Consider the following 14,796-nt stretch of genomic DNA (forward strand, 5'->3'; position numbering starts at 1 on the left):
AGGAAGTCATTCTGGAGTTTGTCAGCGTAAACTTAAATCTAACCTGAAGGAGAAGTTCCAGTGTGTGTTTGAGGGGATCGCTAAAGCAGGAAACCCAACCCTTCTGAACCAGATCTACACAGACCTCTACATCACAGAGGGAGGGACTGCAGAGGTCAATGATGAACATGAGGTCAGACAGATTGAAACAGCATCCAGGAAACCAGACAGACCAGAAACAACAATCAGACAAGAAGACATCTTTAAACCCTCACCTGGAAGAGATGAACCAATCAGAACGGTGATGACAAAGGGAGTGGCTGGCATTGGGAAAACAGTCTTAACACAGAAGTTCACTCTGGACTGGGCTGAAGACAAAGCCAACCAGGACATACACTTCACATTTCCATTCACTTTCAGAGAGCTGAATGTGCTGAAAGAGGAAAAGTTCAGCTTGGTGGAACTTGTTCATCACTTCTTTACTGAAACCAAAGAAGCAGGAATCTGCAGGTTTGAAGAGTTCCAGGTTTTGTTCATCTTTGACGGTCTGGATGAGTGTCGACTTCCTCTGGACTTCCACAACAATGAGATCCTGAGTGATGCAACAAAGTCCACCTCAGTGGATGTGCTGCTGACAAACCTCATCAGGGGGAACCTGCTTCCCTCTTCTCACCTCTGGATAACTACACGACCTGCAGCAGCCAATCAGATCCCTCCTGAGTGTGTTGACATGGTGACAGAGGTCAGAGGGTTCACTGACCCACAGAAGGAGGAGTACTTCAGGAAGAGATTCAGAGATGAGGAGCAGGCCAGCAGAATCATCTCCCACATCAAGACCTCACGAAGCCTCCACATCATGTGCCACATCCCAGTCTTCTGCTGGATCACTGCTACAGTTCTGGAGGATGTGTTGAAAACCAGAGAGGGAGGAGAGCTGCCGAAGACCCTGACTGAGATGTACATCCACTTCCTGGTGGTTCAGTCCAAACTGAAGAACGTCAAGTATGATGGAGGAGTTGAGACAGATCCACACTGGAGTCCAGAGAGCAGGAAGATGATTGAGTCTCTGGGAAAACTGGCTTTTGAGCAGCTGCAGGAAGGCAACCTGATCTTCTATGAATCAGACCTGACAGAGTGTGGCATCGATATCAGAGCAGCCTCAGTGTACTCAGGAGTGTTCACACAGATCTTTAGAGAGGAGAGAGGGCTGTACCAGGACAAGGTGTTCTGCTTCGTCCATCTGAGCGTTCAGGAGTTTCTGGCTGCTCTTCATGTCCATCTGACATTCATCAACTCTGGTGTCAATCTGCTGTCAGAAGAACAATCAACATCCCAGATGTCTGAAAAAGTAAAAGATGAATCTGCAAAGGCACACTTCTATCAGAGTGCTGTGGACCAGGCCTTACAGAGTCCAAATGGACACCTGGACTTGTTCCTCCGCTTCCTCCTGGGACTTTCACTGCAGACCAATCAGACTCTCCTACGAGGCCTGCTAACACAGACAGGAAGTGGCTCACAAACCAGTCAGGTAACAGTCGAGTACATCAAGAAGAAGATCGAAGCGACTCCCTCTGCAGAGAAAAGCATCAATCTGTTCCACTGTCTGAATGAACTGAAAGATCGTTCTCTAGTGGAGGAGATCCAACGGTCCCTGCGTTCAGAAAGTCTCTCCACAGATTATCTCTCTTCTGCTCAGTGGTCAGCTCTGGTCTTCATCTTACTGTCATCAGAAAAAGATCTGGATGTGTTTGACCTGAAGAAATACTCTGCTTCAGAGAAGGCTCTTCTGAGGCTGCTGCCATTGGTCAAAGCATCCAACAAAGCTCTGTAAGTAGATACATAGTGGGGTTTATTCATCCTAAAATACACTGTTTTGTTTCGACAAGAGAGAAAAAAATAAAAACAAATGTTGTTTGTCTTCTTGTTCATTATTTCCTCTCCAGACTGAGTGGTTGTAACCTCTTAGAGACTAGCTGTGAAGCTCTGTCCTCGGTTCTCAGCTCCCAGTCCTCTAGTCTGAGAGAGCTGGATCTGAGTAACAACGACCTGCAGGATTCAGGAGTGAAGCGACTGTCTGCTGGACTGGAGAGTCCACATTGTACACTGGAAACTCTCAGGTCAGGTCAAGTTACTTTTTGTTGTAAACAAGTTCAAATATTTCTCTGAACTTTAAACTCCATGCTGTTTATACAGTCTCATGAAACAATCTCAGAATTTTGCCAGCAGGATTTTAAATGTATAGAAAACAGAATTATCAGAAAATCTTTAGTGATTTATCCTCCTAAATTGTTTTTATGAACATGCATGAAAATGCTTTGATGTAACTTAATTAAATACATATGCACGTTTTTAAAATTGTTTTTTAAATCAATGTTACATTATTATAATTTAGATGTTTTGTTTTTTTAGATTCAATATATCACCAAGATTAACTTCACCAACATGTTTAGAGTAAAACAGCAAAGGATTTTAACGTGCTGAGAAGATATTATATACTGTATCAGCAAAAGTCCAGACTGGTAGAGCATTTTATAAATAAATGTTACTTTATTTAATAAATTGTTCACTATTTCCTCTCCAGACTGAGTGGCTTATAACCTCTCAGAGATGAGGCTGTAGAGCAAGCTCTGTCTCGGTTCTCAGCTCCCAGTCCTGTAGTCTCCAGAGAGAGCTGGACCTGAGTAACAACAACCTGCAGGATTCAGGAGTGAAGCTGCTGACGGCTGGACTGGAGAGTCCACATTGTAAACTGGAAACTCTCAGGTCAGGATTAAGTCACAGTTTGTCTCATTATTTAAGTTTATTATTTTTCTAAATTTCAAGCTCCACTTAATTTCACAGAGCTGTTAGCATGGCAGTATCCTCTTTAACATTTAGATGTCATGGTTACTATTGAATCCATGATTCAGTCACTGTATTTATTTATTAATTTATTTGGAGAGTCTCCTCTTGTATCTGACGGACGCAGCAGGACCCTCAGATGATCTGCCATGTGTGTTGTTTTGTGTGTTTGCAGGCTGTCAGGCTGTCTGATCACAGAGGAAGGCTGTGCTTCTCTGGCCTCAGCTCTGAGCTCCAACCCCTCCCATCTCAGAGAGCTGGACCTGAGCTACAATCATCCAGGAGACTCAGGAGTGAAGCTGCTGTCTGCTGGACTGGAGGATCCACACTGGAGACTGGGCACTCTCAGGTATGAAGAGGCCTGCTGCAGCCACAGACAGTCAGTCTGATAGAAGAGGTCTTTTTGGTTAAAGGTGGATATGAGAGTTATATGAACAGTCACACATGTAGGAAGCCTTTTTCCTTTGATTACAGCAGAAACACTGGTTGAACATAAAAAGGAGATATTTGTGTAGGAGGTCTCCATGGAGAACATCTCCAGGAACAAACATGATAATTGCCTGTTGGTAATAATTTACACAGTTTGGACAGATGCATGTTAATGGAACTGTCTGTCAGTTTGAGAAATATATTTTTTTGCCCTCTTAATCAAATCCATTTCACCTCTGTACAGAGATAGGTCCAGGACATGGTTATAATAATAATAATGATGATGATAATGATGATAATAATAATAATGATAATAATAATAATATTATTATAATTCTTTATTTATAGAGCACTTTTCAAAATCCATATTACAAAGTTTGTCACAAAGTCAGCAAAAGAAAACACATAAGTCATAAAACCATCTGGTTTTAAAAGAAAACATAAAAAACAAGAAACATTTTTCTGTTAGTAAGAGACAGTTTAAAGAAAATTAAAACTCTAGTAAAATCATGAAAGGCTCTCCAATTAACGTATGTTATAAGAAGGGACTTAAAAGAGATTCCTGACTCAGCCGACCTGATTTCCTCGGGCCGGCTGTTCCAGAGCCTCGGTCCCCTTTAGTTTTCAGCCGGGTCTCTGGATCAGACAAAAGACCTCAGCCCGAGGATCTCAAAGTACGTGCTGGCGTGTACGGTACTAAGAGGCCAGAGATACAGCAGGAGAGAGGCCATGACGTGCCTTAAAAGTAATCAGTGAAGTCTTAAAATCTATTCTGAAACATACTAGGAGCCAGTGTAAAGAGGCTGAGTTATGTGATCAGATTTCTTGGTTCTGGTTAAAAGCCTGGCAGCTGAGTTCTGTCCAGTCTGGAGTCAATCAATAGATTTTTGGTTTAGGAAAGTGAAAAGGCTGTTGCAGTAATCCAGGCGTGATGAGATGAAGGATGAACTGGCCGCTGCAGGGAGTCCGGTCAGTACTTAACCAGAGATGTCTGACGATCCAGGAATGTTTATTGAGATACCAGATGAATGACAAATTGAACATGAAGTTGTATGTGGTTCTGAAATAAAAGCATGTTGTGGCCACCAGCGTACAGAACAATATAAAAAGAGTTCCATTCATTTCCATGTAATAAAGGCTGAGGTAGAATTGGCATAGATGGCATGCTAACATAATGCACATTAACACAAAGTGAGAATTAGCTACAGCAGTTACAACTCACTGATCCACTACAGGGCAAAACCTTGATCTGCACCTGTAATAGCTGATCACGTGGCTCCATGTAGATGATTCAGTGTTGGGAGGCCTGGTTTGGTTGGCAGACCGGCCGAGAGGCCGACACGGCAAAGTTCCAGCAAGTCTTTGCTGTTTCAGTCCTCCATCTGCAGTTCTTCAGTTCAGGAGGAATATACTGCTGTAATATACATCACAGATATCAGTTCAGCACAAAACCACAGTAACATGAACACGCACAAAACATCCAGCACATGAAACGATGCTGTTTCTGTCAGAAAGAGGTTTTCTGACACTTGTGATGGTTTGGAGGGAAACAGTCTGGGAGTCTCTGTCACCTGGTTTATGGCAGAGGTCTGGAACCAAGGAGGGCTGTTGAAGTGGGACTCTTAATGGAGACGGGACGATCCAAAAAGAGGTTTGTGTGTGTGATCAGATGTCGTCCTCCTCTTTCACACACACCAACATCCTGTGGGTCACTCTGTGTCTGAGGAGAGAGGCAGAGGTGAAGAGGAGCAGGGGGGGCAGGTAGATGTGTATGAGAGTAATGTAATGTCCATGTCTGCGTGCTGAAAGAGGACGTGCTGGTCTGACCCCCCTCCTCCTTTCAGGGTGGAGCCCGGTGGAGTCCGATGGCTGAGACCAGGTCTGAGGAAGTGTAAGTGTGTTTTTACTTTGATTCATGAAAACAAAGCAGCACACATTCAGCCATCTTCAAACTGTGACATCACTCATTCACGTCTGTGATGTCGTCATCAAACAGATGATAGATTAATAACTGCAGCTGTGTTGTGTCTCGTTCTCTCCATCAGATTCCTGTGAACTCACACTCGACACAAACACAGCGAACAGAAGCATCAAACTGTCTGACGACAACAGGAAGGCGACACGTGTGGAGGTGGATCAGCCATATCCTGATCATCCAGACAGATTTGACGACTGTCCTCAGCTGCTGTGTAGAAATGGTCTGACTGGTCGCTGTTACTGGGAGGTCGAGTGGAGAGGATGGGTTGATATATCAGTGAGTTACAGAGGAATCAGCAGGAGAGGAGACAGTAAAGACTGTGACTTTGGAGAGAATGATCAGTCCTGGAGTCTGAGCTGCTCTGTTGGTGGTGGTTACTCTGTCTGTCACAATAACAGAGAAACATCCATCTCCTCCTCCTCCTCCTCCTCCTCCTCCTCCTTCTCCTCCATCTCTAACAGAGTAGCAGTGTATGTGGACTGTCCTGCTGGTACTCTGTCCTTCTACAAAGTCTCCTCTGACACACTGATCCACCTCCACACCTTCAACACCACATTCACTGAACCTCTTTATCCTGGCTTTGGGCTCTGGTCCTGGTCTAGGTCTGGTTCCTCAGTGTCTCTGTGTTCTCTGTAGGAGGGAGAGTCTCCTCCTGTTAGAGAAACACATCAGTTGAGTCTGTACAGGATCACAGCTACAGAAATCTTTCAGGTTATTGTCATAAATTCATCAATGAACTCAAAGTGATTTTCAAAGATTCCTCATTTCCACTATAAACTTGTTCCACTTACAGTCCATTAAAGATGGCCGCTCTGATCATTAAATGGTGGTAATGCCGTTGACTCGTTCCTTCTGTCATGTGTTGTTTTGAATTCTGGCTCTTGTTCCAATAAAAGCAGAATGTTACTGTGAGTGTGTTTGTTGTCTTTCTCAGGTCAGGACTACTGACTGATTCAGCTGAAAGATAGTTTGTGGCCAAAAGTCCATAAAGAAATGATTTTTCCCAGTTTGGTTTGGAAGAACTTGGCTGATCCTGCACAGAGCCCTAACTTGAACCCCATCCAACACCTTTGGGATGAACTGGAACGCCGACTGTGATCCAGACCTGATCACCAACATCAGTGTGGGACCTCACTGATGCTCTGGAGTCTGAATGGGAGCAAACCCCTGCAGCAGGTTCAACATCTGCTGGAAAGACTGAAACCAGAAGAGTGGACATGATGTCACAGTCACATGCTACTCTGTCACATACTGAGGGAATATGTTCAGCTGTCCACATACTTTTGTCCATATAGTGTATCACAGCCTGACAAACCTGCTGTCTTACATGCAGTGAATGTGTTTGTGGCCGACACCTTAATGAAACTGCAGTGAAACTGTTGAATTCTGTTTTTTTGCAGCTGTAATAAAACAATTACTAAAGTATTGATCAACGATGCTATCTAGTACATTCTAACTGCCATAATAATGCTCACTACTTGACTTGTTACTGCACTTGTTGTATCTGCCAGTAGTCAGTATGAAGCAGTGACTCAGAGCAGCCTGTAGGGGGCAGTGTCTCTGCTCTGCTGCTTTTTTACAATAACATTTATCCTCTGGTCACATGTTTCCCTCCTCAGCAGCTCCTCCTGTTTTTCATCTCTTTATCTCTGCAAGTGTTCACACTGCTGAGAAGAAGCTCACAGAAAGAGAGAGAAAGCAGGGTCTTGATCCAGTGACCTTTAACATGTCATTGAGCTGTAGGTTACAGTGTCGTCTCGACTGCTACAGGTTTTCCACCTTCTTGTCAACATTTTAGAGGATGAAAAGTGAAACTGTGAAGTTTGAAGCAGCAGTTCTCTGTATTAAAGCTCTCTTTGTATCTCGCTGAGCTTCACTGCTGCTTATTATGTTTGTTTGTGGTTTGATTTCAGCTTCTGACACAACAATAAGAGAAGTAAAGTGAGGAGGAACTGGGACTTCAACCACCCACTCCAGACCTCTGATTTGTTTTTAGAGCGAAGCCGGTATTCCCTGTTTACAGTGTATTCCCCATCGGTGGATATGAAACAAAAGTTTGTAGTTCGGGGTTTTCCCAGTGATTGTGTGGAGTAAGATTATCATATGGCCTTACAGAAATCAAGAAATGAATTGCTACAAAATAATCCTCCCCAGAAAAAGAAATGTTTAATAGCTACACCCTCTACCTCCACCTGCCATAGACTGGGTTCGATCATTAACAACAGCTGGCACATATATAGCAGCCTCGTACATGATAATTGCTGTGTACCTCATGCGTTGGCGTTCAAGCCACCAGAACCTGTCTGCACTTTCCCCCGTCCCATTCCTGCGATCGCGTGGACTTAATACAACTTCTGTTGGGACTGTCTGGACTTGCCACCAGTTCCTGTGAGCGTTTGTATCTTTTCTTTAGTTAATGAATCACTGAACTGTCGCTGCCTGCCTCTAGTGTCTGCATTTGGGTCCTATTTCTCGCTGCCTCGCACTCACCAGCTGTGACAATAACCCTGAAACACTAAAACATCCACTTATCTACACATAAGAAATGATACTTTGAACACACGCTGTCAAATACTGTATATTTACATGTATACCTGCATATACTGTACATCACCACACACTGCATGTATATAAAGTAATCTGTTACATTCTTGTTTACAACTTACAGAAACTAACTTGTGGACACTGTTGTATTGTTTATATATACTTTTTATGTGTTTGTCTTTTTTCACCTCCCTGTATGAACAATGTTTCTTTGTTGTCCTTGTTTTTAGCTGTTTGTCTGCCTGTGTGCAACATTGAGAGCAACTTAAAACCGGAGTCACATTTCTTGTGTGTGTTCACATACTTGGCCAATGAAGCTGATTCAGATTCAGATTGTAAATAAAAGTAAAAACAGTAGAAACAGTTCCTCTCCTTCATTCTGCTGCTGCACATCAAATTAAAAACCTTCTTCCTGAAAACAATCAGAGTCACTTCTGACAGAAGACATTCAGTCTGAATACAAAAGAAAAGTTTCATCAACAAAACGCAGCTTTGATTCAACACGCTCAGATGTTTTCAGCCTGATGTGGTCTGGTATGACCAGGAGCTAATGGCGGTTGTGTTTGTGACGTCACTGACTCTTCTCTACTCCTGCTCCTGTTACAGGTCAGCTGAGAAACATTTTATTGGTTTAATTACAAAAGTAAACATAATTCTGTGTATGACGGTGTAGTCCCTCATTCGTCCAGGAGTGTTCTATCGTAGAAAAGGTTTCAGTCGTAGTCGTCTGGACACTGTTTTCAGAATCAAGACGTTTGGCTCCCATCGGAAGTCATTCTCAATTGTGAAAAATTGGACGGGAACTGGAAATTTAAGCTAATCTGAGTTACATAAGCCCGCCCTCAGGAGGAATCTGCCTGAGTATCTGGGCCAATCAATAGGCCTGATTACTGATCACTGGGCCATCTTGAAACTATTAGGTCAGTTTCAGGTGAAACTAGCTATTAACAGATACTCAGGCAGATTCCCTCCTGAGGGCAGGGTTTATGTAACTCAGATTAGCTTAAATTTCCAGTTCCCGTCCAATTTTTTCACAATTGAGAATGACTTCCGGATGGGAGCCGAAACGTCTTGATTCTGAAAACAGTGTCCAGATGACTACGACTGAAACCTTTTCTACGATAATTCTGTGTATCTGTATCCTGTAATTACCACGTGTGGCCACAGAGGTCGCTGTTCAGTCACAGTTACACTTTAAGACTTTTTCTCGCTTTAAACTTCAGAACAAAAATGATGTTTTCACACTTTATTTTTTAAAGTTTGATTGTCCTTCTGACTTCGCTGCTCTGCTTTCATACATTTACGTGAGGCTTTCATCGTCAAACAGCGGCTGTTTATTATCGCAGCTGAAGACAGAAAGATGCTGTCGAGAGAGCAACAAACAGGAGGATGAAGTCACCTCACCTGTGTGCAGCCGAACACTTTGATCACTTTCCTCCTGACCAGTAGGGGGTGCAGTTTCATTGTTTAGCACCACAGAGTATTACAATCCACACTGTATTCTGGAAATGTGCGACTCGTTCCCTCACTGTGGCCCTGTACTTATGATACAGTTTGTTTGGTTTTTATATTTTTGTATATCTGAAAAACATCCCTCAGGCTGAAAGTGGCCTGAGAGGCAAAACCCGGGGAAAAAATGGAGCATGTATCATAAATATCTCATAAAGCTGTGAGTTCACATGAATACATGACGGTGAGTCAGATGGTTCAGGGAGATTCTTCAACATTTAGAAAATAACGGAGAAGACAAAAAGCTGTCGTCAGTTTTCTCACCTGGACGTTATTTTGTGAGGCTTCGTGCTGAAGTTGACGAAGCAGCGTGAAAACAAACGTTAAGGTTGAGCTCATTTTAACTGCTTTATATACTGTTGGGTAGTTTCATCTGCAGCAATGCATCATGGTCTATAAGATTATCATTTGTTTGTAGCGTCGCCATCCTGTGAGAACCACATATCTCTAAAAAGTCTTCCTGAGCTCAGAGAAACAGCCTGTTTTCAGCTCTGTGACGACGCGTTTTCCAGCTGATCCGAGAGTTTATTCAGCTTCAGGAGGAGGAGAGTTTTCTCAGCACATGAAGGAAACTCTTCATGAACTTTGAACTCTTGATACAAATGTTGAAACAAATGGATTCAATAAGAGATTTAAAGATAGATTCAGATTTGATCAAATGATATCAGTCCATCTCTGTTGTCTGTCTGTCAGCATGTTGTCAACATTAACTATTTAAAATGACGCCATAAAATATTCTGAATATTTTGTAATTTTCCACAAACACGCTCATCCAATCAGCCGAGACCCCTGAATGGTCAGAGTATCACATGACGTCACTGCATACGTGTCCATTTCTAACAATTCTTCACCAGAACTGAATTTCACAATGAAATCCAAAGTTTCCTGACGATGTGTTTCAGGTGCGGACGAGGATGCAGTCTGCAGGTGAAGATGAGTGAGTATTACTGCTGATACTTGAACTACATGAAGCTGAGAAGACGTGTGTACTTTTACTGCTGATGGTGCTCATTTTTTACAGTGCGTTCCCTGGCTATTCTTTACAGTGTATCACCTGCTTGTCACCCTGTTTTTTTCGCGTCACAGCTTCTTCTCTCTGGTTAAAAGGGGAAGTTTTCACAGTTTTTACACTTTAATGACTCTTTGTTTGTCTCTGATCTCAGGTCAGTTTGTTTTCAGCAGAAACAAGTTCAACAGCAGTTTAAAATCCTCCTCCAATCAGAGCTGCAGTCACCTGTGCAGGTGAGTCTCTGATTGGCATTAATAATATGTGTCGTGTGGAGGAAAAGCAGCCGAATCCAAACCTGGAGAAATCGGTATTTTCCTCCAGAGGTTCAGTTTGTTTTTCACACCGACAGCGGCCGGGCTGTCGTCACTGAGGAGGAACGAGGCGGTGAACCCGCTGCTTCTGACTCAGGAAGAGTTTAAACTCAGGTTTTAGTTTAAAAACAGGACTGAACATTTCCCTCATTTAATTTCAGGATGACAAATAGTCAAACAGTAAAAAGTCGATTCAGTGAAACGCAGTTGAGCATCTACCCATGAGTATGAACATACTGAGATGTTTACAGTCTGAACAGTACTGACAGTACAGTTGATCTGTTCACCAGCAGGGGGCGCCACAGTTCTCCATGCCAAGAGCATCAGTCCTGTCTGCATTGTGGAGAGTTTCCAGCAGAACAAGGGTTAACAAAGAGCTCTGAGGGCTGTTTCTTAGAGGATGTGTGAAGTATTTAATGTGTACTTGTTGTTGTGTCTCTGACAGGATGTTGATCTGTGTGTCCATGAAGAGCCGCCACGAGTCCACCGAGACATATGAGCAGAGTTACAAAGGATTCACAGAAACTAACATGTGGTTAAAGGAGTCAGTCTGTCACAGCACAAAGTGTTGTTGTACTGGAGGAAGTATTCAGATCCTTTACTTCAGTAAAAGTACTAATACCGCACTGTAAAACACTCTGTTACTTGTGAAAACGTTACTTAAGTAAAAGTATAATCAGGAAAATGTACTTCTTGATTGATTGATTGTTTAGTTTGTAAAATGTTAGAAAATGTTGAGAAATGCGTCACAATTACCCAGAATCCTTTATGTTCTTATGCACGTTTCCTGTATCTGTTGTTGTATTTTGAATTTGATCAATAAAGTACAAAAGTTCCAGTGAGATTTATATTGTTAATCATCTGTGTCACATGCAAAGTGCTCTGTGTATAATAAACATGTTAGAAGGCGACATGAGGAAACCTGAAGTGTCAGCTTCAGTCAGACGGATGAAGTACATGTAGTATAAAGTACTACAGTAAAGTGTATGTAGTATAAAGTACTGCAGTAAAGTACATGTAGCATAAAGTACTGCAGTAAAGTATATGTAGTATAAAGTAGTGCAATAAAGTATATGTAGTATAAAGTACTGCAGTAAAGTGTATGTAGCATAAAGTACTGCAGTAAAGTATATGTAGTATAAAGTACTACAGTAAAGTGTATGTAGTATAATGTACTGCAGTAAAGTACATGTAGTATAAAGTACTGCAGTAAAGTATATGTAGTATAAAGTAGTGCAATAAAGTATATGTAGTATAAAGTACTGCAGTAAAGTATATGTAGTATAAAGTAGTGCAATAAAGTATATGTAGTATAAAGTACTGCAGTAAAATACAGTGATATGCAAAAGTGTCCGCCCGCTTCCTGATTTCTTATTTTTTTGCATGTTTGTCACACTTAAATGTTTCAGATCATCAAACAAATTTAAATATTAGTCAAAGATAACACAAGTAAACCGTTTTTAAATGAAGGTTGTTATTATTAAGGGAAAACTAAATCCAAACCTACATGGCCCTGTGTGAAAAAGTGATTCCCCCCTAAACCTAATAACTGGTTGCTCCACCCTTAGCAGCAACAACTGCAATCAAGCGTTTGCGATAACTTGCAATGAGTCTTTTACAGTGCTGTGGAGGAATTTTGGCCCACTCCTCTTTGCAGAATTGTTGTAATTCAGCCACATCGGAGGGTTTTCGAGCATGAACTGCCTTTTTAAGGTCATGCCACAGCATCTCAATAGGATTCAGGTCAGGACTTTGACTAGGCCACTCCAAAGTCTTCATTTTATCCTTCTTCTTCATCTGTCAGCCTCACTAGAATGCTGTATCAAATTCACATCTGAATCCATATAAGGTTCGGCGATTATGCAACAGATGTTGAATAAACATTCGCAAACAGTTTGCTCAACTTATCTCCACTAGGCCACTCCAAAGTCTTCATTTTGTTCTTCAGCCATTCAGAGACCCCACAACAACATCCAAAGAACTGCAGGCCTCACTTGCCTCAGTTAAGGTCAGTGTTCATGACTCCACCATAAGAAAGAGACTGGGCAAAAATGGCCTGCATGGCAGAGTTCCAAGACGAAAACCACTGCTGAGCAAAAAGAACATTAAGACTCGTCTCATTTTTGCCAGAAAACATCTTGATGATCCCCAAGACTTTTGGGAAAATACTCTGTGGACTGACAAGACAAAAGGTGAACGTTTTGGAAGGTGTGTGTCCCGTTACATCTGGCGTAAAAGTAACACCGCATTTCAGAAAAAGAACATCATACCAACAGTAAAATATGGTGGTGGTAGTGTGATGGTCTGGGGCTGTTTTGCTGCTTCAGGACCTGGAAGACTTGTTGTGATGAATGGAACCATGAATTCTACCGTCTACCAAAAACTCATGAAGGAGAACGTCCGGCCATCTGTTCGTGACCTCAAGCTGATGCAAACTTGGGTTCTGCAGCAGGACAATGATCCAAAACCACACCAGCAAGTCCACCTCTGAATGGCTGAAGAAGGACAAAATGAAGACTTTGGAGTGGCCTAGTCAAAGTCCTGACCTGAATCCTATTGAGATGCTGTGGCATGACCTTAAAAAGGCAGTTCATGCTCGAAAACCCTCCGATGTGGCTGAATTACAACAATTCTGCAAAGAGGAGTGGGCCAAAACTCCTCCACAGCGCTGTAAAAGACTCATTGCAAGTTATCGCAAACGCTTGATTGCAGTTGTTTCTGCTAAGGGTGGAGCAACCAGTTATTAGGTTTAGGGGGGAATCACTTTTTCACAGCACTGTATTTGTAGTGTGAGGTACTGTAGTAAAGTATATGTAGTATAAAGTATGTAGTATAAAGTACTGCAGTAAAGTACATGTAGTATAAAGTACTACAGTAAAGTAGAACATCTCACTGAAACACTCTGACGGACTTCAGATCTCTAAATGACTGAAGACACAACTAAAGGCGTCCTGGATGAAGACCGGCTGTAAAATAAATCAGGAGAAGAAGTTTATTATGATTTCAGTACGTACAGTACGATTGTACATAAAACAGTTTTAGGGCTAATGTGTCGGTGGAGTATTAAATGTAGTATTGAGGTCGTGGTCGTCCTGCCTTTAGTTCTCTACAGCAGAGCTTCTCAGACTGTTTGACACCACGGCGCCCCTCCATGCTGCAGGTTCAGGCTCCATCGCTGTGCAGATTCACACAGAAACATTCAGCTCAGAAGAAACAATGAAGAAAAGTTAAGGATGCTGGTTGGTTAAATGCATTTCTTTTGTTCTGTTCAAAAATAAAATGAGCAACACTTTAAGAAACCAGATCTGATTTGGGATGTTTGTGTTTTATGAGGGAAGAAAACCAGAAAACATCTTGATGACTACGACTGAAACCTTTTCTATGATAGAACACTCCTGGACGAATGAGGGACTACACCGTCTTATTTTGAGGGAAGAAAAGATAAAGTTTGATGTGTGAGGTTCAGCTGCTGACTTTGATCACATGTGGCTTAAAGTAAAGCTTCATGTTGAACAGCCGCGCTGCCTCTGTGGACTTTGGGTTCCTCGTCAGGGTTCAGCTTTATTGTCTTTTTACAACACAGTGAAACAAACGGTCTTTTAGTGTCCTCTGGGCTCTGCAGCTCATCTCAGCAACATCACTGACGCTCTGTAGGTGGAACCACTGATGTTCTGGGTGGTTTTAATCACCCGCTGCAGAGTCCTCCGGTCCTGGACCGTCCACATCTCACGCCGGTTCTGCCCCTCTGTTTCTGTCTCCAGCCCCTTCTCACTTCCCCCAGGCCCACCAAGCATTTCTGAGGAACTCTGTAGACCTGCCATCCATCAACCAGATGCCCCCAGACTGTCCCACCTGACCCCTACATCCACCTGCTCACCTGCTCCTCATTCCCCAGGTAACCCCCACAGTGTTGAACCTGATCCTGATCCTTAACCTGAACCTGTACTTGCTGCCTGCACTTTGTTCCTGTTCACCTGTTGGATTGTCAGTTGCTTCTGTTTGGACTTGCTGCTCCCCCCCCAGTAAGGTATTGTATCTTCATTTTCCCAACAAGTCCCTGAACTGGGACCTGGTTTACCACGACAGGTTCTCTGTGATGCTGATTCCAGGAGCCTGAAGGTGTCCACCTGCTCCACCTCAGCTCCACTGATGGAGACAGTGGGAGTCTTGTTGCTCCTAAAATCTCCGTCAGCTGC

The 14,796-nt window shown here is 42.7% G+C and overlaps 1 protein-coding gene across 1 annotated transcript in view; it reads left to right on the forward strand.

The window, feature by feature from the left end:
- LOC122871902 (protein NLRC3-like) overlaps nucleotides 1–14,796 on the forward strand; it is a 30,965-nt gene that overhangs the window by 7,390 nt on the left and 8,779 nt on the right. Inside the window, exons 8-12 of the mRNA XM_044187475.1 lie at nucleotides 3–1,806; nucleotides 1,923–2,096; nucleotides 2,996–3,169; nucleotides 5,094–5,140; nucleotides 5,295–5,983. Of these exons, the coding sequence (XP_044043410.1) occupies nucleotides 3–1,806; nucleotides 1,923–2,096; nucleotides 2,996–3,169; nucleotides 5,094–5,140; nucleotides 5,295–5,863 (2,768 nt within the window). The 3' untranslated portion in view covers nucleotides 5,864–5,983. The remainder of the gene's footprint in view (nucleotides 1–2; nucleotides 1,807–1,922; nucleotides 2,097–2,995; nucleotides 3,170–5,093; nucleotides 5,141–5,294; nucleotides 5,984–14,796) is intronic.

Source organism: Siniperca chuatsi, linkage group LG24 (genome assembly GCF_020085105.1).
Source record: "Siniperca chuatsi isolate FFG_IHB_CAS linkage group LG24, ASM2008510v1, whole genome shotgun sequence".
Classification (NCBI taxonomy): domain Eukaryota; kingdom Metazoa; phylum Chordata; class Actinopteri; order Centrarchiformes; family Sinipercidae; genus Siniperca; species Siniperca chuatsi.